Raw genomic sequence first — 26,929 nt, 5'->3', positions numbered from 1 at the left:
AGCTACTGACACATTTACCATAGGAGAGAGAGAGAGAGGGAGTGTGTGTGTGCGTGTCTGTGTGCGCATGTGTGTGTGTGTGTGCGCGCGCGCAAGTGAAGCTGTGCTGTTCTGTGAAGAAAAACGGATAGAAATAACAAACCCTCTCATCTCCTCTTTCCCTCCTCTCTCTCTCTCTCTGTCCATCAGTATCCTCTCCTCCTTGTTCTACCTCTCTCTCCAGACACCCACACATTCACATGTTCACACGTTCACACTTGGCTGCAGGAGCAGAGCTGTCTGGAGGCCAGGGGTCCCACCAAGCACCGGACCCCAAAACAAACACACCTCAAAGAAAAAAACACCAAGCACAGAACCCCAAAACAAACACACCAAGCTCGGAGGTGGAATTGTATTTAGATAATAATACTGGTCTATTTTGAAGTGAAATGCATATTTTTTTGTCAATATTACCCATCACACATGAAATGGTACTGGATACATTTATGCTGGAATCAACCAATGTTCAATCAGTTTAAACATGAAGATACTCTCAGAGAACTTTATATCGCTGCCTTTAATCTTGCCCTGATTTTTGATCCTAACCTTTTTTTTTATTAAATACGGTTGTAAAATCTTGTTTTTTTCCATCTGAACATTGCTAATGGTTATTCGTTTCTTTTACAGACGTTGAAATGGTCATTCATGCTTTTATTTCCTCTCATTTAGATTATTGTTACTCCCTATACTCAGGGCTGAGCCAGAAAGCCATTTCTCACCTCCAGCTGGTACAAAATACTGCTGCTAGGCTATTATCTAATTCTAGGAGACAAGACCACATTATTCCCATCCTTGCCTCTCTTCACTAGTTGCATGTCCTTTTTCGAGTTGATTTTCAGATTTTACTAGCAACTTTTAAAGCTCTGCATAGTCTGGCTCCGAGTTATATTTCAGATCTGTTCCTAGTCCCCTATGAGCCTGAGATCCTCGGGTAGGGGTCTCCTGGTTATTCCAAAAACATGCCTTATCACCAAAGGGGACAGGGTGTTGCTCTACAGGCCCCTCAGTTGTGGAACATCCTGCCTGAGAGTCTCAGATAAGCTAAATCTGTATGAAGTCTCTTCTCAAAATTGATTAGTAGTATTTATTTTTGTCATAGTATTTTTATTTTATTTTATTCACATTATGTTCTTCCTTTTCACTGTATTTTATGGTGTTGTTAGTGCTTCTTATTTTTTCTCTTACAGTTGTTTTTGTGTTGTTTTATTTTGTTTGTGAAGCACTGTAACATTTTAAAGTGCTATATAAATAAAGTGTATTATTATTATTATTGTTGTTGTTGTTGTTGTTGCTGTTTTAATAAATAGAATTGTTCTCCACTATCAACAATAGAATGGTTTTCTACTATCAACAATAGGATGGTCCTCTACTATCAACAATAGAATGGTCTTCTACTATCAACAATAGAATGGTTCTCTGCTATCAACGAAAGGATGGTTCTCTACTATCAACAATAGAATCGTTCTCTGCTATCAACAATAGAATCGTTCTCTACTATCAACAATATAATGGTCATCTACTATCAACAATAGAATGGTTCTCTACTATCAACAATAGAATAGCTCTCTACTTTCAACAATATAATGGTTCTCTACTATCAACAATATAATGGTCATCTACTATCAACAATAGAATGGTTCTCTACTATCAACAATAGAATGGCTCTCTACTTTCAACAATATAATGATTCTCTACCATCAACTCCTTAATATATAGCCTGTAATCATAGAGCAACGCCGGCTCCACTGTCTCTGTCCAATGCACTGCGTCTGCTTGGATAGGACTAGAGTGTTGAGACGGAGCGTCTGCTTGGCAGGGGCGGCTGGTGTGAACGGTTAAATTGGTTAAAAGGGATGCTTAAAGGAAGCTGGCTGCTCTTCTTGCCACTTTCGCGTCCCGTCTGAACCGAGGACCGGGGGTCAGGGGTCATGGTCAAGGCAATTGCCCAGGGCGGCGAGGCACTAGGGGTGCACAAATCTCCGCAAGCATTCCCCCGCTCACCAAATCACAACTTGTCGGGGGCGCACTGTCGTTATTTTGCCTAGGGCGGCCAATCGCCTTCCGCCGGGCCTGTTGCTTGGATAGAACTAGAGTGTTGAGATGGAGCGTTTGCTTGGATAGGACTAGAGTGTTGAGACGGAAGACCAGCTCTTTGTCTCCTGGGCTTCCCCTCATAGGGGGAGACCTATAGAGACTGCACCACTGGATAGTGGAGGCCATGTATGGCTTATAGATGCAGAGGTTTGCAGCCTCTGTGGGGCCTCAGGCCGCCGCCCACCAGAGGTCTGGTTACTTCGTGGGCACTTGTTCAGCGGCTCGTCAGGATGTTTGTGACCGCCACAGGAGGTTTGGTCCTGATGTCTACCAAGATCATTTTTCAGTTTTTTACAGATTATGACAGTGCAAATTGTAAATTTTCAAATGATGTGCCATGCAATGAAATCTGCAAATATTTGAAGAAGAAATGTTTCTGAGAATGTCGTTACACCTGAAATCACTAAGCAGAGAAAAAGGGCTTCAAAGATTCAGAGCTGTTCATACTTCTCACAGGACATGGATTTTGACGACAAAATATGACTATTCAGTGATCTTAAAACTGTTGTTTGTTATATTGTGTGGGTTCTGCACAACTTGGATTTTCGTAATATGAAAAAAAAAGAAAATAGGGAAAAAAAAGAAAAGTATTTTGCCCTCCAGCATATTTTGAGGACTGCAGACATCAGGACCAACCCTCCAGTGGCAGTCACATTTGTTCTGCAGCAAGTTTGTTAACTCTGCATACATTTAAAAGATTCTACTGACTGGACGTGACTGCAGCTCCTTTGGCGCACACGGTTCTCAGCGTCGGCCGTTGGTCTTAGGGGGCAGGTGGTTTCCAGCCTTGGCCAGCTTCGGATGACTTACCTGCAATTTGGGAGTAGTTATGTTTAGTTTAGTAGTTTTTTTTATCTAACCCATAGGTGAGACACTGAGCGAATATTTGTAAAATACATTTAGGTTACTCTCTCGCATACTATCGCAGAAACCCTGGTTCTTTGAAAATATGAGTGAGGTGTCTCACCACGGGGAAGAGATAGGCCTGAGAATGTTGTTCCGGCGGGTCACAGGTGACTACATAGGGAGGTGGGTCCTCCTGATCCCGCATGACTGGTCTGTCCAATGGTCAGGTGCTTTGTAAAGGCTTCCCGAGGTATCATGCAGCGAGCGTATCCCTATTGACGCAAAGCGCCCATTCTCACACGAGTAGGAGCCTGGCTGTTGACATCAGAAGTGAATTTTTCCCTGTCGGTCAACTAGTGATTCTGTTACTCTGCACTTTTTTCACAAGTATGCAGTCGCGGCTTGCGGAAAAATAGACCAGGCTCCGAAAGCATTGCTGCAGGCCGCGAGCCGGCCACGGACCTCCATGACGCGGCTGGTGTGAACAGTTAAATTGGTTAAAATGGATGCTGAAAGGAAGCTGGCTGCTCTTCTTGCCACTTTCGTGTCCCGTCTGAACCGAGGATTGGGGGTCAGGGGTCATGGTCAAGTGGGGTCAAGGGGTCATGGGCCGCGGAGGCAGTCATAGCCTACTGCCAAATGGTTAGAAATAAAAGAAATACAGTTTGGTAGTTTACAAAGCTAGTTGAGCACCAACTAGAGAGAGAGAGAGAGAGAGAGAGAGAGAGAGAGAGAGAGAGAGAGAGGAGAAGAAAGGGTAGTAATATAATGGCATAAAATAAAATGAAGAGACGGAAGAGAGAGAAGAGTACAAACTACTGACAAGCTGGAGATTAGGGGACAAAATCACACACACACACACACACACACACACACACACACACACACACACACACACACACACAGTCACAAGAAGACACACTTACAGGAACACACACAAACACACAGACAGACACGCGCATGCACACAGACATACATACACACACACACACACACACACACACACATACACACACATACTTAAAACACACATAGAGCCAGGCTGTGTGCGTCACTCTTCCAGAGCAGTAATTGGAAGCGACAGGCAGGCAGTAACCCTGCACCAGCATCAACAAGCAGTCCCACCCCACAGAGACACACACACACCTACACACCCCCCCCCCCCTCTCCACACACACACTCACACACACACACACACACACACATGCACACTCTCACACACACACACCTATGCACCCCATGGAGACAGGGGGTACCACTGCCCGACCCCCAAGAGTGTAACCTAGCCAGAGTGGGTGATTTCTAGAGTGTGTGTGTGTGTGTGTGTGTGTGTGTGTGTGTGTGTGTGTGTGTGTGTGTGTGTGTGTATGTGTGAGCGTGTGTGTGTGTGTGTGTGCGTGTGTTTGGGGGGCAGGGAGCAGGGACTGAGGTCGGCTGGGGATTAAGATCGTGGTGAAAGTATTCAAAGTTTTGGAGAGAGGGATATGAAGAGGGGAGAGAGAGGAGGGCGAGAATAGACAGAGATGGAGAGATAGAGGCAGAGAGGGAGGGAGAGATAATTGCAGTAGTCGAACCAATCATCACCCATGGCTCCCAGGGGAAGTCTAATTTGGTGGTCTGGTCTGGCTGCCGTGATGGAGGGATTATAATCACCGTGGAGGGCTAGGGTCGGTGAGGAGTGAGAGAATGCACGTTTCCACCAGCCAGTTCACAGGGTTCCACACCTTCTCTGATCCTCTGATCACCAGCTCTCTCATAAACACGTCTTTCACTCACTTATTCACTCCCTCCCTCTAACTCTTCCTCCCCCTCTATCTCTCTCCCTCCCTCCGTCCCTCTCTCCCTCCATCTCTCTCTCTCCCTCACAGTCCTGCTGTCAGATAGCTAGCCCAGTCCTACTGTGAGTGCGGGTGGGGTGTGTGTGTGTGTGTGTCTGTGTGTGTGTGTGTGTGTGTGTACATGTGTGCGTGCAAGTCTATTTCAGCGTTCTATCCCAGCGCTTATCACCAACGTATTTATTATTTCATAGTGTTTCAACAAAGACCTGAATACGGCAGATGATGTGTGACTGCGACATTGCAAGGCTAGAACTGTGTCACTGTTACTAAACTCTGTCTTTTATCAGCAGACAGATAGCGCTGTACATATCACCGTGGTGGTTGAGCATAAAAAGAAGAGAATATGTTCAAGCAGCTGTGAGTGTCATTGTCATGTGTGTGAAGGCAGATACGGGTTGATAAGGTGTGTGTGTGTGTGTGTGTGTCTGTGTGTGTTCAGTGAACACAGATAGGGGTTGATAAGGCGTGTGTGTGTGTCTGTGTGTGTGCATGTGTGTGTGTGTGCGCGTGTGTTTAATGAATGCAGATAGGGGTTGATAAGAGGTGTGTGTGAATGGCTAGACTGAACGTTTCCGATGTGTGGTGTCTCTGTGTTTGTGAAGTGCAGCATGGCGCGATGGAGACCAAGGATGAGCTGATGATATCAGCCTCCCGTGTAAACTCAGTCTCTCTCCCTGCCCCCCCCCCCCCCCTCTCTCTCCCTCACTCCCGTGTAAACTCAGTCTCTCTCCCTCTCTCTCCCTCCCTCCCTCCCTCCCTCCCGCGTAAACTCAACTGTGGATCTACACAGTGAGAGGGGGAGGGAGGGAGAGGAAGAGGGAGGGAGGGAGGGGGAGGGAGTGAGCTTGAGTGAGCTTGAGTTTGTGTTTCCCTCTGAGCGTGCTGTGCTCCTGATTGGCCCAAAGATAGAGGAAGGAGATCAGAGACTCCAGCCTATACACACAATACATGAGGGTCACATGCTATATAGCTAACAAAACTTTCTCTCTCTCTCTCTCTCTCTCTCACACACACACACACACACACACACACACATACACACCTGAGACATAGAGTGTGGATGTCCGTCCGTCACGCCATCTTTCCTCTTCTCCACAGACACCATCTGCTTCTGAATGTTAGGAGAACGTACCTGTCTAAGAGAGAGAGAGAGAGGTGAGGGGAGGGGGGGGGGGGGGGTTGGGGTGAGAGAGAGAGGGAGAGAGAGAGGGGGTAGAGAGAGAGGGGGTGTAGAAAGAGAGAAAGAGAGAGGAAGAGAGAGAGGAAGGGAGAGAGAAAGGGGGGGTAGAGAGAAAGAGAGAGAGAGATCACTACACCCTGCAGTACCAAGAGCTGAGCACAGAAAAGACTCCCCTCACTCAGCTGGCCCTGGCGCTCAGTTCACCTTCCAGCCCTGTTCTTCCTCAGGAGCAGCTTGAGAACAAATCAATTAGTCAACACAGTTATAACACACCAGAAACAAACCTACATAGCCAATAGGAACACACAAAAGCACAAAGCAAAATGCAATGCTATCTGGCCTTAAAAAGACAGTACAGTGTGGCAGATTACTTGACCACAGTAACTAACACTAAACAGAAATATCTACCTACAAAGTATAGACTCAGCGAACACAGCCTTGCCATCACCAAAGTGGTCCTGCCAGCTATGAGTGGAAGAGAGTTGAGGCAGAGCTGCACTTTCCAACTGACAGCACAAAACTCCATCCAGCCCCAATAAAATATTTCCCCAAATTCAAATACAGACATCCTGATTTTGACCACATAATCAAAATAAATTACAGCTGCTGCGCAGCACTGAGTCGGAACCGATTTTGCAGAGGAATTTTGGAGGAAGGAGGAAGGAGACAAACGACAAATACATCAGGGTCTCTGCCCCGACCATAATTATTTAACACTTCTCAAATTAATCTTTAAAATGATGTGTCTGAAATCCACACAGTACAATGCCTGAGTAGGCATTAGCATGTTTATTCTCCATCACCCAGGGCTTGAACTCACAACCTTAGACAACAAGGGAAGGTCATGTTCTTGTTGAGCTACCCTACCTGCCAAGTAAGACACTTTGGCCTTTGCTTGGCCTTCTAATAAAAGGTATGTTCTACAAAAGTAAGTTCTCAAACAAACTTAAATCACACATGAGGCATGTGGCAGCCTTCAAACTAGTGTCAAAAATTACAAATTCAACTGCCACTCTATGTATGTATGTATGTATGTATGTATGTATGTATGTATGTATGTATGTATGTATGTATGTATGTATGTATGTATGTATGTATGTATTTATGTCTGTATGTATGTATGTATGTATGTATGTATGTATGTATGTATGTATGTATGTATGTATGTATCTATGCATGTATGATGTTTGTATGTATGTATGTACACAGTAATAAAAAAAAAAATGGGTGTAGATATTTCAGAGTTAACTTGTGTAAACCCAGACTGAGTTTTGAGTTTGTTCAACATTGTGAAGAATAAAGGCGCTCTAATGGTGGAGTTAAAATAAAGTGTCAAATAGAATACCCGGCGGAACGGTTGCTAGGTTATTGATGCACCACGCTGGGTTGTTGTTGTTTCACAGTCTGGTTTGGTCAACCAAATGAGTCGGGCGCCACTGATTGGGCAGTAATAAAACAAATGACAAGACTTATTCCCAAAACCGACATCCATTGAGTCAGATGTATGTTTATATGAAATTCCATAGAACACTACTATGATCCAGAGAGTGGGGGTGGATATCTGAAATGGCGTTTGAAGACCAAACAAAGAACAACTGCAGAGGAAAGAGGTGCCTAAGGATCCAGAGCCCCCAGAGGTAAGTTCCCTTTTAAGTTACCTATTACTGACTAATATAATAATGATATCAGGAGCTGTGATAAGTGAAGGCAGGAGGCTATTACATTATAGGGCCTATCTACAACATATCAACAACATAATGGGTAAGTTGTAAATCAGGCACTATGTCCAAAATTCTGAACTGAGTTGGTGGGCCAGGCCATGGACGACAACCCTTCACCAGTGATGAAGAGCCAAATGACGAGCCACACCACAGCATTTTTGGATTTTATGCGTATTGCTGAGTCACGTGCTGAAGTTGAGAATGGTATGTTTACAGTTGTATCTTGCAATTACTGTTTTATGTATGTGCACAATATGCTTTTTGGCTATGGTGCATGTTCTCAATTGAATGTAATTGTGGCAGTCAACTTGATGTTGGTTTACTGATCAATAGGCTGGGACAGTAATATGTCTGCCATCTTGCTGTTGCTACATCTGCTACCACCATCTGCACAAGGGAGAAAGTGGCCAGGAAAGATGGCTACATCTCAAGTAGTAGATCAGCTCATCGGATTTCTAAAGGTATGCTGAACAGTTGTATGAAATCTATATTCCATCACCTCAGCCTTTTGCACAGTGTGAGGTGATCTGATGTATTGTCCGAGCTTAATAATTAAATACCTCTAATGAATATCTTGTTGTAGGTTGGAACCAGTGTGCAGAAGCATCATACTAAATCCCTCTTGAATATCTCTTGTAACAGGTTGTAACCTGTGCAACAGCATCTACAGTAGATGACATCACAATAAATACTTCTATTGAATATCTATTGTTGCAGGTTGGAACCATTGTGCAGCAGCATCTACAGTAGATGACATCACAATAAATACTTCTATTGAATATCTATTGTTGCAGGTTAGAACCATTGTGCAGCAGCATCTACAGTAGATGACATCACAATAAATACTTCTATTGAATATCTATTGTTGCAGGTTAGAACCATTGTGCAGCAGCATCTACAGTAAATTACATCACAATTAATACTTCTATTGAATATCTATTGTTGCAGGTTGGAACCAGTGTGCAGCAGCATTTACAGATGTGGGAAGTTACACCGTGTCCTAACTACACGCGACGCGAGCGAGCGTCAGCGACAAAATGCGTTCCATTGCTTTGTTTTCTATTGTTATGTCCTAACTGGACGCGAGAGACGCAGCGTGAAGCGGCGCGACGTTTTGACTGCCCTTTTGACGCTCGCCCTGTTCCTATTTTCCTCCTGTCGCTCGCGTTGACAGGAGTTCGTTCTTTAACTGTCTTCAGTTGGGAATATAGACAAATGACGTAACAGAACAGGAAATTTAACGGTTTCAGTTAGGACAGCAAGCATGCGATGTCGCGTTCTATTGCTCGCATCGCGTGTAGTTAGGACACGGTGTTAGAAATGTCACATGCTGCAGCATTTCACCTTTGCGGTATTTGGCAGGGAAATCCCGTTGGAAATATCGTGGGATTTCAGACAGGTGTAATTTCGTTTTAGTGATGCACCACCGCCAGGTGGCGTCTTTGAGTAGATTTAGCAGGCTGGGCTCAGTGTTTTTCTCCTATAGTCTACGAATGAAGCATCATTAAATTTCACATTCTTTAATTTAAATGCTCTGTTGTAAAGCACTTTGAGCTGAATTTATCTGTATGAAAGGTGCTATACAAATAACGTTTAATTGTTATTATTACCTTGTTCTCAAACACATGCTTTCTCCATCTGGATGTAATTTAATTATTACAAACACCTATATCTAGGCCTACAGTAGCCTATCTATCTCGGTAACTGACGTCGGGTCAAGACATGGTGGCTGTTAAGTCAAATGCGCAAAATAACAGTATTGTAAATATATTTGTTAGTAAAGATGTGGTGAACATGAGGGTTTTGCGTTTTGTTTCTGGAACGCATTCAACTGTTGGCTACTCGTAAACCCCGGAAGTAAATTTGAAGACGGGGCACCAGCTAATGTAGCCAAGTCTGAGCGCAGTAGGCTATATGGCTTCAGCACGATACAAAGAAAAAATAAGCTTGATCGGAGGTGTGGATCCATACAAAATTGACATAGTCGCCATGAGTAAAGATCACTCATTGGCAATCATATCCGGACATTAACTATCTTGTGCGTAGCGGCAGGTTTGACAGTGAGTGCGTTCACATGCACACTATACGCCGATCAACCAATAATTGTAATAATACGATTATTGAAATGGTCTTGTGAACGCCTTTATCTGATTTCCAAAATCGGGGTTAGGTCTTAGAACCGCCAAAGACGTCCATTGGACGATTGTGGGTTTTCATTTGCACATAACTATATTTTAATAAAACATTGAAGTCTGCCTGTCAATGACTTTCCCTAAAATTGTGTTCTGTTGCACCCCCTATTGTTAAATTATAAATTAAAAAAACATACACAATATTTTGTTATTTGAATGATCTTGAATATATATATATTATAGCCTATTATAGCCTATTATATGCACAGTTTCGCACTTTGTAGGCTATTATAAATAAGTGTTATTCATTGGGGGAGCTTCGACTCGCTGGGGACTGGTGGAGAGACGCAGAGCGTCCCCAGACGCGACATCCTCCAGTTGGCTGAAGAGCTGCGCGCTCTGGCGTCCAAACAGCCACCGGCGGCGCCCCTCGCAGTGTCCACAGAAGAATATCCCCCCAAAAATACCTGCATGGTGAAGACAAGCTGCAGATACAGAACCGTCTACCAATGCATGAAGTGCACCATAGCTGTCTGTGGCAGTTGCACTGCCAAGGTGCAGAGGATATGTGCAAAGTGTATTTGAGCTGCCGCCTCAACCGTGCGTAAGAGCAGAGCGCATCAACTCGTGTATAGCCTACAACTAGTAGCCTATAGCCATTAAAACAGCTTATTGTTTTATTCATATATCAACTAGATAATTCGATAATAATGAGTAGCCTAGTAGGCTATAAAAGGAATTCAATAGGGCCTAAGCCTTAAGTTGTAGCCTACAGTTCAATCACAAGACGCATAGGCCTAGCCTACCGTAAAAAGCGTTGCGTTCTCATAGGCATATATTAACTTAGATAATTATTAATTAGATTAGTATAATGTATCTACGTTCTATGCTGCATCTGTACAGTAGACTACTGTTTTATTTGGATCATTGGCCAAAATGCTATTCTTGTAGCCGTTTCATCGATTCTCTCCTTTTGTGAAGTGTAGGCTATATTCTTGTTAAAGTGCGGCCTAGGCTTTATTCAAAAAAATATGAGAAAGGCGTCATAGGCCTATAGACACATACAAATCATATGTTGCTTTTAGTAACATTAAAAACAATGCAAATGCAAATCATGCAAAGTTGAAGGCCACGACTTCATCAGTTAGGCTAGTGTTAGCATGATCTATAGATGCTCAGGTCATAATGTCCGTTGAAAATAATTCCCTCTAAGCACTATTTGAATTGTATTAAAATAGGCTAAAATTAAATTTCCACATATTTTGATTCCTTCTATATTATTTTTTAATATGTAGCCTAGGCTATAGGCTTCTGCGATGAACAAAACAGCCACAATGTAGCCTGCTTAGCGAGCGAGAGGGCAGTCTACCATAAAATGTATAGCCTAACCATAATATAATATCTAGACTACATGCATTGTGGTATTTCTTTATATAGCCCAGCCTGCCTATCAATTGTTTCTCAATAAAAAGTTATGTCATCCTCTGAGTCCGAATAAGTAGGATAATAGACCGGCAGCTCTAAATGCCTTCCCAATCAATGAGAAGTGGTTGTAAAAATGATGTTTTATTGATGAAAAGGGTAAAACTGAAAAACATGGAAAGAGTCATTGCATTGATCGATGCAGTCCGTTCAAATAGGCATCAAAAGATAAAGTAGGCCCATTTAAAATGACCAATTACATCTTCAAATCCCTGCTAATCTTGGCCTTTGATAGGGTTTTTTCCCGCCCTACTGTCAATTATATCCGGACATTAACTATCTTGTGCATACAGAGCACAAACAATGAAACAAATAGATTTCCCCCATGTCTGTCTGTGGCATTCGCTAACAGCAAACACTGAAAATACAGGTCCTCATTTATTTAGATTAGACTAGCCTATCCAACTGGACCACTCCAATGAATGTTGAACGTAGCCTACTTTTATTCTTATTTATTCTTTAGGTTTTACAGAATATGCCTATGTCCACACATGCATGCGTCATCTGACTAGCTCGCCAATCGCCAGCGAACCTGGACTAGACTATTGTAACCCTCCCCCCTACAAATTATTTTATATTCAAATAAACTGGATGGACCGGTTTCCTAGCCCTGGATCGTGAGGGAGGGGGGTAGCCTACTACGTTAGCGGGTGCTTTGCCATGACCGGCCATTCCACAGGTGTTGGATTGAATTCGCTAGTTTGATTGAAAGATGGATGGATTTAACGTCCAAAGTATTGTGCAAGTATTGTATAGGCCCATGTGTAAGAGATGAATGGTTAACCATGAACTCAGCCAGAGGCCCTACTGTAGATTATCAGCATTATCACCAGTCTAAATTTATGCTTTCCTCTAGGCTACGTGTTGCCATTCATTTAAACCACCATCTCATCTAGACTACTTCTGTTGCTGCATTTTTACATTTATGCTTTCATGATTTTAGAGCACAATCAACATTTTCCAGGATTCCAATAAGTCCATCCATTCATCCAACTTTGTTTCAATATGAAAGAGCCTAATGTAGCAAGTCGTCGGTCTTCATGACGCACTGTTATGCTTGTTTGCTGTGTAGATCCAGTCATAGAAGCGGGCATCTCGTCCGGCGATTTGAAACAGCTGGTCAGTTCACCCCAACAAGAATAGCCAAGCGAAGGACAAAATTAAACCACAAACGTTACTGTTGGTCTTGAAACAACCTAGTTCCATATGAGAACACTCCTCGGTCCAATTCCGTATAGTAGATCAGCCTGTGTCCACGTTGTTGCTAGCTAACTGGTGTGTAGGGGAGGACCGGGACGAATGAAACACTTTTTGGTTTGATCAGATTTACACAGAAATTAATAAATATGGAGATTCCATTTTTTGATGACAAACAACTTGTACATGTCCTTTACTATTATTAGTTGTAATTTTCGTTCTGTGGTGTAACAGTTCAATTCAAGACAGCCGAGAACAGAAGATGTGCATTGTTTCTCTCATCCCTGCCGTGCGGGCCGAGTGAATCAGAGGAGTGGGACGAGTGAAACAGTGAGATTGTTTTGCTTATTGTGTTTCGTAGCGGTCTATTTGGGGTTTGTAATTATCTTAACTTTCAACACATGTATAATTAGACCCAATTTAATGTTTCCATTAATGCAATTGATGCTATACATTTGAAAACCATGGGAAAAAAGGTCAAGCGCCCCTGTCGTTCTAAGCGCAGGAGCCATTTAGCTACGCGTCCACCCGCAGCTCGCTCTGTTTCATGATTCGTCCCGCCCGGCACGCCTGTCACATTTGCCTGGCTAGCTCCAAACACTTGCTTGCAAGAAAATTGAAAACTAAGCTATCATGCAGTCACTAGATGTGCTAATAAAATGACATGTGTTTACAAACATTGAGAAGTAAGCACAATTCTACTATCGAAAAATACATGTAGGACCACAATTTTACTTATGTGGCGCAAAATACGTTTTCCCTTGCTAGCTCCGTCAAAAACTGTCCGATGGTGCTCAAATTTCGAATGAAGCTCGTCCACAGTAACTTGCACAAGCATGTATAAGTACGTGATTGGAGGTTTCCCTATTGTGGATAAAACAAGCGTGTTTCATTCGTCCCCCTGTTTCATCCGTCCCGGTCCTCCCCTACATTCCATGAATATCCGAAGCAATTATTCCCTATGTAGTTCACTATATGGGTAACACTACTTAGGGAATAGGGAGTGAGGGAACCATTTCAAACACATCTCTAGTCAGCCCCGTTAGCTAGCTTACTCGTCCTGATGCCATGTTCCATATGAGAACACTCTGCTAGCTAGCTAGTTAGCCTACTGTATTAAACCTCTACTTGTCCCGATACCTTGTTCCATATGAGTTAACAGATACAGACCCGACGACAGTTACAGAGATAGATAGGCCTACTATAGGCCTACTATAGATAGATAGGCTTTGTTCGTAAAAATTAAAATTACAACTAGACAGAGAACAAGGAGTTATAGTTCACATAGTTGTTAGCTAACTGGTACAGTTAGCTAGCTAGCTGACCCCTGACGTCTGTTCCCTGTGTCATGTGAATGGTGGTTGTTTACGTTGCAGTCTAGCTTACAATAGCTTCTCACGCCGTTCACTACCATTCCATATTTTTTCTGATTTAAGGTCCCATGACGGGTTTCTCTTCCTGCTTCTGCCTAAGCACTCCACAATACCACAATACAACGGTGTCATGTTTTACCGAAGGAGAAGTGAAGAAGACGGTAGCTATCAGTGGCTAAAGCAGTTAGCTAATGTTAAGATCATTCCTGTAGCTGCTTTGCTGCTAATGCGAGCTCGTCTCCGTTCCTGCCCGAGAAACAGAAGTTGAACTAATAGCATCAAAATCAAAATAGCTACAGGAATCATCGTTGTAAAGTTAGCTATCTGCTTTTTAGCCACCGACAGCTACCGTTAATATTATGGAAGCTGCTGTCGTGAGCTAACTTGCTATCACCGTTTTATCGTGCAGCTTCACAGCTTGCTATTAGCAGACAGCACTAAAGTTGACAAAATCACACTTGCACATCATTAGAATTCCAACCATTTATATGGGATTTATCATTCAACTAAACATGGAACCTGAATACTACCTGATATTTCAACCTGCTGCCATCAGTGATTGGCGCGTCTGCTTGTTTGCGTCATGAATATCCTACGCAATGACATTACATGTAGTGTCCCAAAACTGTTAAATCATTCCCTATGTAGTTCACTATGAGTAGCACTACATAGCGAATAGGGAGTGAGTGAACAATTTCAAACACATCTCTGGTCAGCTCCGTTAGCCATCTTACTCGTCTTGATGCCATGTTCCATATGAGAACACTCAGTTAGCCTACTGTATTAAACTTCTACTTGTCCCAACACATGAGTTAACAGATATAGACCCGGCGACAGTTACAGAGATAGAAACTATAGATAGATAGGCTTTGTTCGTAATAATTAAATTACAACCAGACAGAGAACAAGGAGTTTGAGAACAAGGTAGGCTCATCTAATGTGCGAGATGAGCTACAGCAATGGGTCAATGAGTAGTATTACTGCGCCCCTATGGGCATGCGAGCGGTGGTGCGGAATGCCGTAAAGCGCCTGTTAGAATACCGCGTGTCAAGTTACATTCTTATGTTCTCACATCTGTAGATGACATCGCCCAAAGCAGTCAGCCCTATCTTCTCTCCCAGGGAGCCACAAGGAGTAGCATTCATGCCTACTTCATTGTGACTGACAAGCATGCACTTCGAGCACGGCGATAGGTACAGTGGGAGTCTTTGGTGAACTCTTCAAGGCCCATTTCGTCTTTGGTACGTCGTACAGTTCTTTCCTGAACGTTTTCACTTTTCTGCAAACAACCATCTACAACATCAATCTGGGGAACACAAGGGAAACTCCCAGAGTTAGGCAGTGTGCACACTGCAGATTTATTTATGTAGCGGATAAGTTTCCCAGAGCGGATTTTGTGTTGAAAAAAAGATGCGGCTCTCGCAAAGCGTATTTCGTTTCCATAACAACATTCTTGACTCTACCCAAGTTCGATACTTTGTACCTTACGTTTTATCTTGTAACCAACCGTTACATTATCTACTTGCACTTCGCAACTTTTTGGCTTTTACTGTCATGTCAAAAAGTAGTGGCTGTGGCCGACAGCTATCCCACCTCCGTCATGATTGGTCGTCTGATAAAAATACGCTCCACGTCATAGCGGATTTCTCAAAAAGTTTTACTATTTCCAACTTCAGGAATCCGCTCTGGCCAGCACACAGCGCAGATGCGCAGCACATTTTAATATCTGCCCGCATTTTGATCTTTTCCCATAGCTTTGAATGGAAAATAAGCTGCGGAAATCAGAAGCGCATTTTAAAAATACCCATAGTGTGCACGCACCCTTAGAGTTGAGAGCAAGAATGGTGCGTTTAGATGCATATGAAGTGACCGGGTCAAAACATGTGTTGACAACCTGGATTATCATAGGCCTTTTGACATACAGATGTCATATATCTGTAGAAGGAATGACAACTCTTTTTGTTGTCCCGTATTGCTTTCTCTGGTGAGCATGTTATTTGTGATGAGTTTTTAAAATGTTATAGTATATTGATTTGTTCTTCTTCTTCATCGTTTGGGTTAGTTGGTGCGGTCCAACTGATTGGCTCGGGGCCAAGGGGCTATCCTTTTACCACCCCGAGCCTGGGTGAGGGGGTCACCCGGGCTGTATATCCGGGGCACACCTCCAGGAGCCACTTCACCGTTTCCTCATCCACGACCGTCAGGCCACGCATTCCGTTGTATATATCGGACAGTCCTGGATGACGTGGTCTGCGGTTTGTTCCTCGGCGCCACACTTGCACGTTGCACAGGATGCCAAGCCCTATCTGTGCATCGATGAGCGGAAGTGTCCGATGCCGGTCCGGAGACGGTTAAGCCTCCCCCACACCGGTCTGCAGCCTAACAAAGCCAAAGTACAGTATCTGCAAAAATGCCAAACTGAGAAAAACTGATTTTTGTGTTTTTCTTTGGCCAAGTGTAAGCACCAAATTATAATTACTTGCCAAGTGTATGATTGGTTAGATGGAAGTGAAGTGAATTTCATGCATATTGTATGTTTTTACCTTCAGGCTCACCTTGGCAGCATTACAGCAGATACTGCACTTTGCCTTTGTTTTAGTGCGTTATAATGATATGGCCATACATGCAGTAAGTGAGCATTTGTGGGAGGAATTTCACTAAGCCAGACCACCACAGTCTCTACAGCATGACAGCCTGCATAGAGGTCATCAGGATAAGCTCTGTGGCCCTCAACTGGTGAGAAATTGAACTGCATATATCGTTTTTGGGCAGGAGCATAATACTGTGGGGCGAATTCACAAAGGGATTGCGTGGGATTTTCTGCCGCTATACCTGTGTAAATAACCGCAAAATAAACCTTTCTATTCACAAAGCACTCGCAATGGGTGAAATACCGTGCTAACTGCTTTGCCATCATCATAGTGTTTCTGTGCGCTTGTGCTATTTGCGGATATTTAAATGAGGTAATATGTGTGGAAAATGTGCCAATTTCTATGCAAATGAGCCTCATTGTAAATACAGTCCAATTCACAAAGATCAGCGCTAATTGCCACAGGCAGTTATTGTAAAAAATATTTGCGTCTTCAGAGAGTTGGTGGTAGTTGAAGTGCATTATAAGGGGTGTCAGGCCAGCATTTTCAGTGATCATGGCAGCAGTTATTATAGCCAGGCAAAGGTATTGTAATGCCAGGCGTGCTCGTGAGAGAATATTTCAAATGAGAATATCACTTTTTGATTTAAGCGAGACCATCCTAAGATAGCTTACAGGTTGCCAGCTCAAGCAATTCTTGCTCTACTTGATGAAATCAAGGATGATATTGAGCCTGCCACCCAGAGATCCCATGCAATACCTGCCATTGTAAAACTGCTGTAAACTGTTAAAGGTAAATATTGTAATGCACTGTGAGCTCAATTTGTGATATTTCAAAAATCTGGGAGTCTGTGGAGGACAGTCTGAAGATGTATTGTAGCAATTGTGGTGTTAATTGACCAAAAATGTGGGAGCAATAGGGTTTAATAGATTTGACAGTTTTGAGGAAAACAGAGTGATGGACTTCATAATTCCTGCCAGCTCAAATCATATTGACGTTTCTACTCACTTGGGCCTACAGGTTGGTGGTGGTTGCAAAGTCAGAGCATGGATGGCTGATGTTTTTTTTGTTCTTTTTTAGATGGTTGCTGTAGCGCCACTATCTACTGGCCCACAATGTGAGTTGAGGACATGGCATAGGATAGCAACTATGTGAAAAGTTTGGTGATTTTTCATGCATTGGAAGTCAGACTTCCTAGGAAGAAAAATAATATTGGCAAATACAAGAGGGACCGACAGCTGACTTGCTCGGCCCCTAACAACATCCTGTACAATACATACTCAAACACACACAAGTGTACACACAAACACACACACACATACATACAAACAAACACACATGCACACACACACACACACACACACACACACACACACACACACACACACACACACTGGTCTTAGTGCATAGTGAGGCTGTTGGATATGGGGTGTGAAAAGTGCCCTTTGGTTGCTTGTTCAAGCTTACTTACAACGTGTATGTATGTGTGTGTGTATGTGTGTATGTATATACATACACACACACATACAGACATACACACACGTTCGTGTTCGTCCAGCAGAGCTCACTGCAAAACATGCGCACATGCGCGGTAGTCGATCGCGCTTTAAATGAATGGGGGAGCTCACGTGACCGAATGACTGTTTGCGTTGTGAGTTGTGAGCTCAGTGGCGCGTGTATGTGTGTATGTGTGTGTGTGTGTGTGTGTATGTATGAGATCAGAGCGCGAAGAGCGCGCGCTGAAGTGGAAGGCCGTGGCGCGCGCGCTGCGGGAACGGTGGTGGGAGCTAGAGAGCGCACAGGCGGAGGCGGAGCCGTAACAGTATCTTTCACATTAAAACTGCATACAAAGCTGACCAATAGCATTAGAAAGATCTCTTCGAGAGCTTTAATTTCACCTGTTCATTCTGCCCAAATGTCACTCGCGCACCCCTCTGGTTCTAAGCCATCAGAATGCGACTTCTGTCACTCTACGGGATGCGACATTTGTCCCGCCACGGTCTCCTGTCATTTCTCCCTGGCTTGCAGGCACGACTTGCTCGAACGAAACTTGAAAGCTATGTTATCATGTAGCCAGTAGATATGCTAAGAAAATTGCATATGTTTGCAAACTAAAACAAGTGTACACAAATTTAAAATCGAAAAATGCTTATGAGACCATGATTTTACTTATATGGGGCAAAAGTGGTTTTCCATCGATATCTCTGTCAAATATGCTGCGATCGCGCCCAAAATTTGAAGGGAGCTCGTACACGGTAATATGTGCAGGCAAGTATAACCACATATTTGCAGGTCCAGTCATTCTGGAGAAAATGGGAACGCGACTTTTGTCCTGCGCGACTTTTGACCCGGCTCTCCCCCATCTAAACAAAAAAACAAATTGATTTGGCATACGATCTACACACAAAGCATGGTCTTGTCATCTAACCACGCAGATATTAATATTTTTTGTGCTATATTTACCATAGTCGTCTTCATTCTCTGAAGCGATGTAGACTATCGAAGTCCTTCATTAAGCGAGTCAGGCAGACACACACACACACACACACAGACATACATACACACACACACACACACACACACACATACATACACACATACACGCTCTTCTCAAAACAGCGGCAGAGCATTCGGTGACGTCACGCGGAAGTGCGGTGGATACCGCGATTGTATGCGCAAGCAGTTTCACATACAGCTGCGCTGGTTGGAACGAACGTGTATGTGTGTGTGTATGTGTGTGTGTATGTATGTAGGCTATGTTCGATCTCATACATACACACACACACACACACACATACACACATACACGCGCCACTGAGCTCACAACTCACAACGCAAACAGTCATTCGGTCACGTGAGCTCCCCCATTCATTTAAAGCGCGATCGACTACCGCGCATGTGCGCATGTTTTGCAGTGAGCTCTGCTGGACGAACACGAACGTGTGTGTATGTCTGTATGTGTGTGTGTATGTATATACATACACACATACACACACACATACATACACGTTGTAAGTAAGCTTGAACAAGCAACCAAAGGGCACTTTTCACACCCCATAGTTGGAAGGGTCTGCTGTGTAAGCCTGGCTCTGGTGTGTGTTTGTGTGTGTGTGTGTGTGTGTGTGTGTGTGTGTGTGTGTGTGTGTGTGTGTGTGTGTGTGTGTGTGTGTGTGTATTGGGTGTTGGATGGGGCTGCTGTGTCTAGTCCCTTTGAAACATGGCAGACAGACAAGATGAGACCTGACAGACGGGGTGGTGTAGATCTCTCAATGAGAACACACACAGACACACATACATACACATACATACAAACACACACACACACACACACACACACACACACACACACACACACACACACAGAAACAAACTAACATGCACACACACGACAGACAGAAAGACTCACACGCACACACACACACAGACATAGTGTACATACACCCTTTACCAGAGTGTAAATCTGTTGTCAGCTGTGTGCTGCTGACGTGTTGATTACAGTGCTAACCCCAGTATTACTCTGCTGGGTATTTACCTCCTACAGGAGCAGCTCCTAGTCATTTACACACACACACACACACACACACAGATATACACGCACAGATATACACACACACACTCACAGAGACATGTGCGCATTCACGCGCGCACACACACACACACACAAAGATGCATGCACACACTCATACCCAAAGATACATGCAGACACTCTCAAACACACACACACACATACAAATACTTAAGATACACACACACACACGCACTATCACACACACACACACAGACACGCACACAAACAAACAGATACATGTACATACAGACTCTGTCTCTCTCACACACACACACACACACATGCACACACACAGCAGCAGTAGCCTTGCATAGATAACCTTAAAGACAGACCTTGAGCTCTCAGTTTGGAGCTGACACTTTTGGGGGAAAAAGGTGCTTATGCAAAGCAAGCTAACACACACACACACGTGCACACGCACACACACACGCGCACACTCACATGCACACACATGCACACACACAGCAGCAGTAGCCTCGCAAAGATAACCTTAAAGACAAACTTTGAGCTCTCAGTTTGGAGCTGACACTTTTGGGGAAAAAAGATGCTAACACAAAGCAAGCTAACACACACATGCACACACACACACACACATATGCACACGCGCGCGTGCGCACACATACACACAACCTACACAACCTGACAGTGACAAATTAGTTCTTAAGAGAACCCTCCAATCCTGTAAACAGCTTTTCACCAGGCTGCTACTCTCTCTCTCTCTCGCTCTCTCTCGCTCTCTCTCTCTACATTATTCAGTATCCACACTTCACTGTTTACTCTGTGCCCCAACCTACAAGTTCCCCGACCATATGAACAAATATTTGCTGTCGCAGCCCCAGACTACCGTGTGTGTGTGTGTGTTTGTGTGTGTGTGTGTGCTCTCTAGTCCTGTAAGCAATGTTGGTGGTATATAAATACATGCTTAATAAAACTAATGAATACATTAATAAAATCCACTTCCCTGCACACACACACACACACACACACGGTCGTACAGTACAATTAGGTGGGTACGCTGGGGACATGTCCCCATCAATATTAAGAGACTACTGAATTATCCGCAGCAATAATTTGTTACATAAAAGCTTAACAAATCTCCTTCTCTACTAGTCCCGCCTCCCTAGCCCAATATCGCTAATAGAATTGGCTTGCCGCTCCATGTTAACTCGTGAGAGGCTGGCTGTAGTATCTGGTTGAATAGACGTTTCCTATTCAGGCGGCAAGCCCCCCCCCCAATTTGCTGTTGCTCTGGCCCACATGCTGGAGGACACACCCACTGAACAGCAAATACTTGATGATTCTCTCAAGTATTATACTGAATACTACTGTATGTTATTTGCCAAATGCCACTACTTTGTCTAAGAGAGTTCTACAGAAAGGCATGAAATATTTTACACATGGATGTATCCATGAGATTTGGATTTTGGATGGAGCAGGTGACAACATAAGAGTTGATGCTAGGTGTTGGAGATTTATGTTATGCAGAAGGAACAAACGCCTCACAAACTCCAGATTGAAATTCATCAGGACAAAATAGTAGAGTCTAACTGCAGATGTAAAGTAGCGTGAGTAATTTAGTGGCATCCATTATTAGAAAGTTGTTGATGTGTTTAAAATGAAGATAAGCCTGTGACAATGATCTGTAAACTACTAGCTACAGGCTAATTAGCTACTGTATATCAAGCACCTAATGTTACTAGCTTTGTAGCTTTTTGTGTCAGCGCTGCTGTAAATTGATGTGTGGAGGGAGGTGTGGAGTATCGTACAGCTTTTTTTGTTATAACATTATGGTACAGCAGCCTGCAGGCTGGTTTTGTGTGTTTTAATGGTGTTTAATAACATGTTAGAATAGTGTTGACTTTAACGGTTAGCTAGCTGTGATAGCATGTAACTGCTAGATATGAGTTGTGAACTGAATGGGCTAGGAGAAAAGTTGTCTTCACATTCAGCTGTGTATGGGGCCTCCACAAGCCTTATGCTGTGTTCACACCAGGTGCAGCGAGAAAATTTGCGGTGCCCAGTTTGACCAATCTCACCGTGGGATCAATGGGTTGCCGTGCGAATCCGCCGCAGAAAGTAAAAAAAAAAAAAAACTTTTGCGAATGTCGCCATGCGGCGAATTCACAGCGCCCGTGCCGCCCGCCGCCCAGTTTGCGCGAATTGTATTGACTTTCTATGTAAACTCGCCGCGCCGCCGTAAAAATTTGCGCCCGGTGTGAACACAGCATTAAAGGAGTAGTAAAGGGAAAATGCATGTTTAGCCCTGTTTTAAGGTTACTTATGATCATATACAATGGTTCAGATCAAAACGTTGACAAAACTAGCACTTTTGAGAAAGTCGGATAATTACTCTACCACCATTTTGGTCATACAATGGATGTGGGTGGGCACCTTGAAAAATCTTTCAAAAACATGTTAAACTCTCGATTTCAAAGACAAGAAACTCACCTAGGTGTTAGTTGGCGTTCTGACATAAAATTTGCCATAAAGTAAGATTCTAGTTTATCTGGAAAGGCTTTTTAAAATATTTAACATAGAACTATTTAGTCGCAGCACATACGTGTGTAAACATCCGCAAACTAGCCAGCCTAGCAACATAAACAATAACAATAGCTACCGTAAGTAGTTCCGCTTTTTGAATACCTCTGCGGATTGATCTACACGTCTACAACGGTCGCTTCAATACAAGTCAATGGATTTCATAAAATGATCAATAAAACTGTACAGGATTCATACTTTGCGGCGAATTGGATGTCAGAAACCAACGGACACCAATTATACCCTCGTGATGCGGATGTTTACACACATATGTGTATGTTGTTGAGGTGGGTAGGGTAAGGTGGTCCCACACGGGTGCAAATTTAGATCTGTAGATAGCGTTCTTACTAGCTACTGTAGCTAGCCTCTATGCATTTCTCATGTGTGGTATTTGGACCACCGGCTGCAATCCGGTCACGGCGTATCACCTGCACAAAGAATTCAACATGGCATATGCATTGCACGCTGTACAGTCGTGTAATTTGTATGCAGATGGGCGAGATCGGGTTGAGCCAAACACTGAGAGGGAAGAAACAAGACGAGTTTGCGAGTGATGAATGGGTTTTGTACAGTTCTTATCGCTACACAAGATTCAAGATCCGTTTTATTGGCCATGTATGGTTCAAACATACTAGGAATTTGACTAGGGTAATGGCATACAGTACATAAAGTATACCTACTGTATATTGCACCAGTCAACCTGACATGGACATGTCTATCCTCCAGCTACACACCTGCATGAACAGGAACACAAATACATCTAGTGCACTGTCCTAACAAAATCATAATAGATTACACAGAGTAAACACAATTTTGTCAAGTCTGTGTGTGTGTGTGTGTGTGTGTGTGTGTGTGTGTGTGTGTGTGTGTGTGTGTGTGTGTGTGTGTGCGTGCATGTGTGTGTGCGTGCGTGCGTGTCTGTGTGTACAGTGTGCGTGTGTGTGTGTGTGTGCATGCGTGTGTGTTTAGATGTTTGTTTAGGTTTGTCTGATATCTTAGATGAGTGGATCGTTGCTGTGTTACACATCTGGATCTGTATACTGCATGTGTGTGTGCAGTAAAAAGCTACACATTTTTGGTAAATGGCCTGATTTTATGCAGCGCTTTTATCCAAAGCACTTTACAATGACCTCTTATTCACACACACTTTCACACACCAATGGCGGCAGCTGCCATGCAAGGTGCTAGCCTGCTCTTGGGGTTCAGTGTCTTGCTCAAGGACATTTCAACATGTCATCAGGAGGAGCCAGGATTTGAACCGCCGACCCTATGATCACTGGACGACCCGCTCTACCTCCTGAACTACAGCCGCCCCCGTTTACCGTTTTCCAATGTCCCGTCCACTTCCAGGAGAAATTGGATGATTTTTTTTTCTTTTTTCGGATGAAAATACATGAAAGTATGATCTCTAGGTGTCAGTTTCATGTTAGACATATATGTACCACAAATAGGGCTAAATGTCCAAAATAGCACACTACCCCACACACACATACACACACACACACACACACACACACACATACAGCACACACACGCACACACACACAGCACAGACACACACACACAGAACACACACACACAAACGTGCGCACACACACACACATACAGGCACACACAACATACACACACACACACACACACACAAACATACAGAGCACACAGTAAAAGAGCACAAGTGAGCAGACACACACCAAGAGCTCTTGGTGGGAAGGTCAATGTACAGGGCAGGTACGAACAGAACATCAGGTGTGTTCAGGCGAGTTTCAAAAGTGTAAAAAAAAATCAAATGAAATATTGACTGTTTATATTGTGCAAAATGCCAATGAAAATGACCTATAGCCACTGTACTTCACTTCATTGTGTGTGTGTGTGTGTGTGTGTGCTGTGTGTGTGCTGTATGTGTGCGCGTCTGTGTGTGTGTGCGCGCGTGTCTGTGAGAGAGAGAAACAGAGAGAGAGACCCTGAGCTGTGTTCAAATTCAACACACATAACAAACATTTGCAAACGTACTACGTAAACTATTTTTATACTTTTTGAGCCAGCTTCAAGTTCCCCATGTCTCTTTATGTTTAATGTAAACAATTTGGAGTGTTCCTAAAAAGCAGTTCAAATGTAAAATTCAAAGAAAACGTTGCCTCTGTTGGCTGAATTTGAACGCCCCCCTGGTGAGCTGTGACCTGCATGTGACCTTCGACCCCGGAGTGGAGGTCAGACTGATAGAGAAGACAGTAATGAGACAGTTGCCTCAGCAAGATGGACGACCTGGGGTAGAGGCCTCACACACACACACACACACACACACACACTCTCTCTTTCTCTCTCTCTCTCTCTCTCTCTCTTTCTCTCTCTCTCTTTCTCACACACAAACACACACACTCACTCATACAGTATACAGTAAAGAAAACACTATCAGACCTCTTACACACAAAGATACACAAAGTATAGTACACACACACACACACACACACACTCACACAGGACTCTGAAAGGGAGCACACAACCACACACCAGACTGACTGGCGATAACTTTTCATTTGTTGAAAAATGAGGTGAAACTGAGAGAAAAGGGGTGCAAAGACCAGAGAGAGAGGAAGAGAGAGAGAGAGAGAGAGGAAGAGAGAGAGAGGGGGAGAGAGAAAGAAAGAGAGAAAGAGAGAGACAGATCACAAAGTAAACTAGAAGTCTATTTGACTCTAAACAGTGAGTACACAGCGGGAGGATACCTGACTGCTGTGACTGATAGAAAACTGCAAAAAACGTTGGCAATGTCCAGACTGAGTGGACACAGCCTGGCCACAGAAACAGGTCATCACAGGCAGAACGGGCTGCCCACGGAGGCCAGGCTGTGTTCATTTTGTCATCAGGGAGATGTTGAGACAAAATCTCACTTCTTACTATACTGTGAGAAATAAAACGATTTGAGAGAGACTTTATCATATATATCCTGAGTTTATTCATCTCCCTAATCCTCAGAAACTGTCATATCTATGTGGAGAGAAAAGTCTGTGATTGTATTGATGATATTTGTATATTATTGTATATTCACTTCTTGTTTGTCAATGTTGATGATTTTCTGAGCTGCTTCGGCAACATGCGTTTTTTCACCTGTCATGCAAAGCTTATTTGAATTTGAGAGAAACAGAAAGAGAGGAGAGAGAGAGAGAGGGGTGTGGGGGAACCATTCAGAACCACACTGTAGAAACACTGAGCCAAACGTGTTTTATGAGTGCGTAATTAGTGTTCGTTTATTTTGTACTCAAAGTCCTTTTCTAGGCACATCGACATCCGTTATTAAACTAGTCTCTCTCTATCTCTCTTGCTCTCTCTGTCTCCCTTTAACTCTCTCTCTCACACACATACACAAGCACTCTCAAGCACAAACACACACACACACACAGACACACACATCCGCCCACACACACACACACACACACGCACCCATCCACCCACACACACACACACACACACACACACACACACAGACACACACATCCGCCCACACACACACACACACGCACCCATCCACACACACACACACAGACACACACACACACATCCAGTACACACCGTCTTGGCAACCGGCAACCCCTCATTTGGGCACACACAGCGTGCCAATCCATAAATCTGATGATAATTGACTAGTGCCAGTCATAAAGGCTGGTGTATAAACATCCAGTGTTGTTCTGTCTGCTCTGGAGTGGTAGGGTAGGGTATACCACATACAGTACACACACACACACACACATACACACACTATGCGCTATCCACTGCTAGACTACTGTCTGCTTAAGAGTTGTACGGTAGGGTACACACTACATACAACATCACACACACACATACAGTTAAGTACACACAGTAAGATGGTGATGACAAGGTGAAGATGGTAAGGGCATTATACATTAAACAGTTGGCTAGGGGAGTTTGTATGCTGGGACATGGTATAGAGAAACAGTCTGGTAAACACTTCACAAATCTCTAGCTGTATATTCAGGAAATGTCACAATGTCTATTATCGTTTTAGAGGCTAGATTGAGGCACATCATATATCTCTGATATATCTCTCACATATCTCTCATATATCTCTGAGGCTTTTCAAACCTCACTGTGGATCAGAGGCAGAAAGGCCATAGTTTCAAACTTCACTCTTGGAAACTAAACAGTCGCCTCGTTCTCTTAAGTGATGATAGCTGTGGATGGAGTCAGACGTCATGTAGGTGAAGTCAGCACGGGATAAACCACAAGACTTAGTTGCTATACTCACCTAGGTCTGCAGACAACCACACACAAACACACGTACAGTACCAACCATTAGCGCGATGGCTAACGCCCT

At 43.6% G+C, this 26,929-nt stretch overlaps 1 protein-coding gene across 1 annotated transcript in view; it reads right to left on the bottom strand.

Annotated features, from left to right (window-relative positions):
* The window catches only part of LOC311307218 (ERC protein 2), a gene marked incomplete at both ends in the record, with an annotated part of 242,748 nt that overhangs the window by 77,518 nt on the left and 138,301 nt on the right, over positions 1–26,929 (bottom strand). Inside the window, one exon of the mRNA XM_084436017.1 lies at positions 5,856–5,953. Coding sequence (XP_084292143.1) covers positions 5,856–5,953 — 98 coding nt within the window. The remainder of the gene's footprint in view (positions 1–5,855; positions 5,954–26,929) is intronic.

Source organism: Borostomias antarcticus (genome assembly GCF_949987555.1).
Source record: "Borostomias antarcticus genome assembly, chromosome: 3".
In the NCBI taxonomy this organism is placed as follows: domain Eukaryota; kingdom Metazoa; phylum Chordata; class Actinopteri; order Stomiiformes; family Stomiidae; genus Borostomias; species Borostomias antarcticus.
This window is presented reverse-complemented; position numbering and strand designations above follow the sequence as displayed.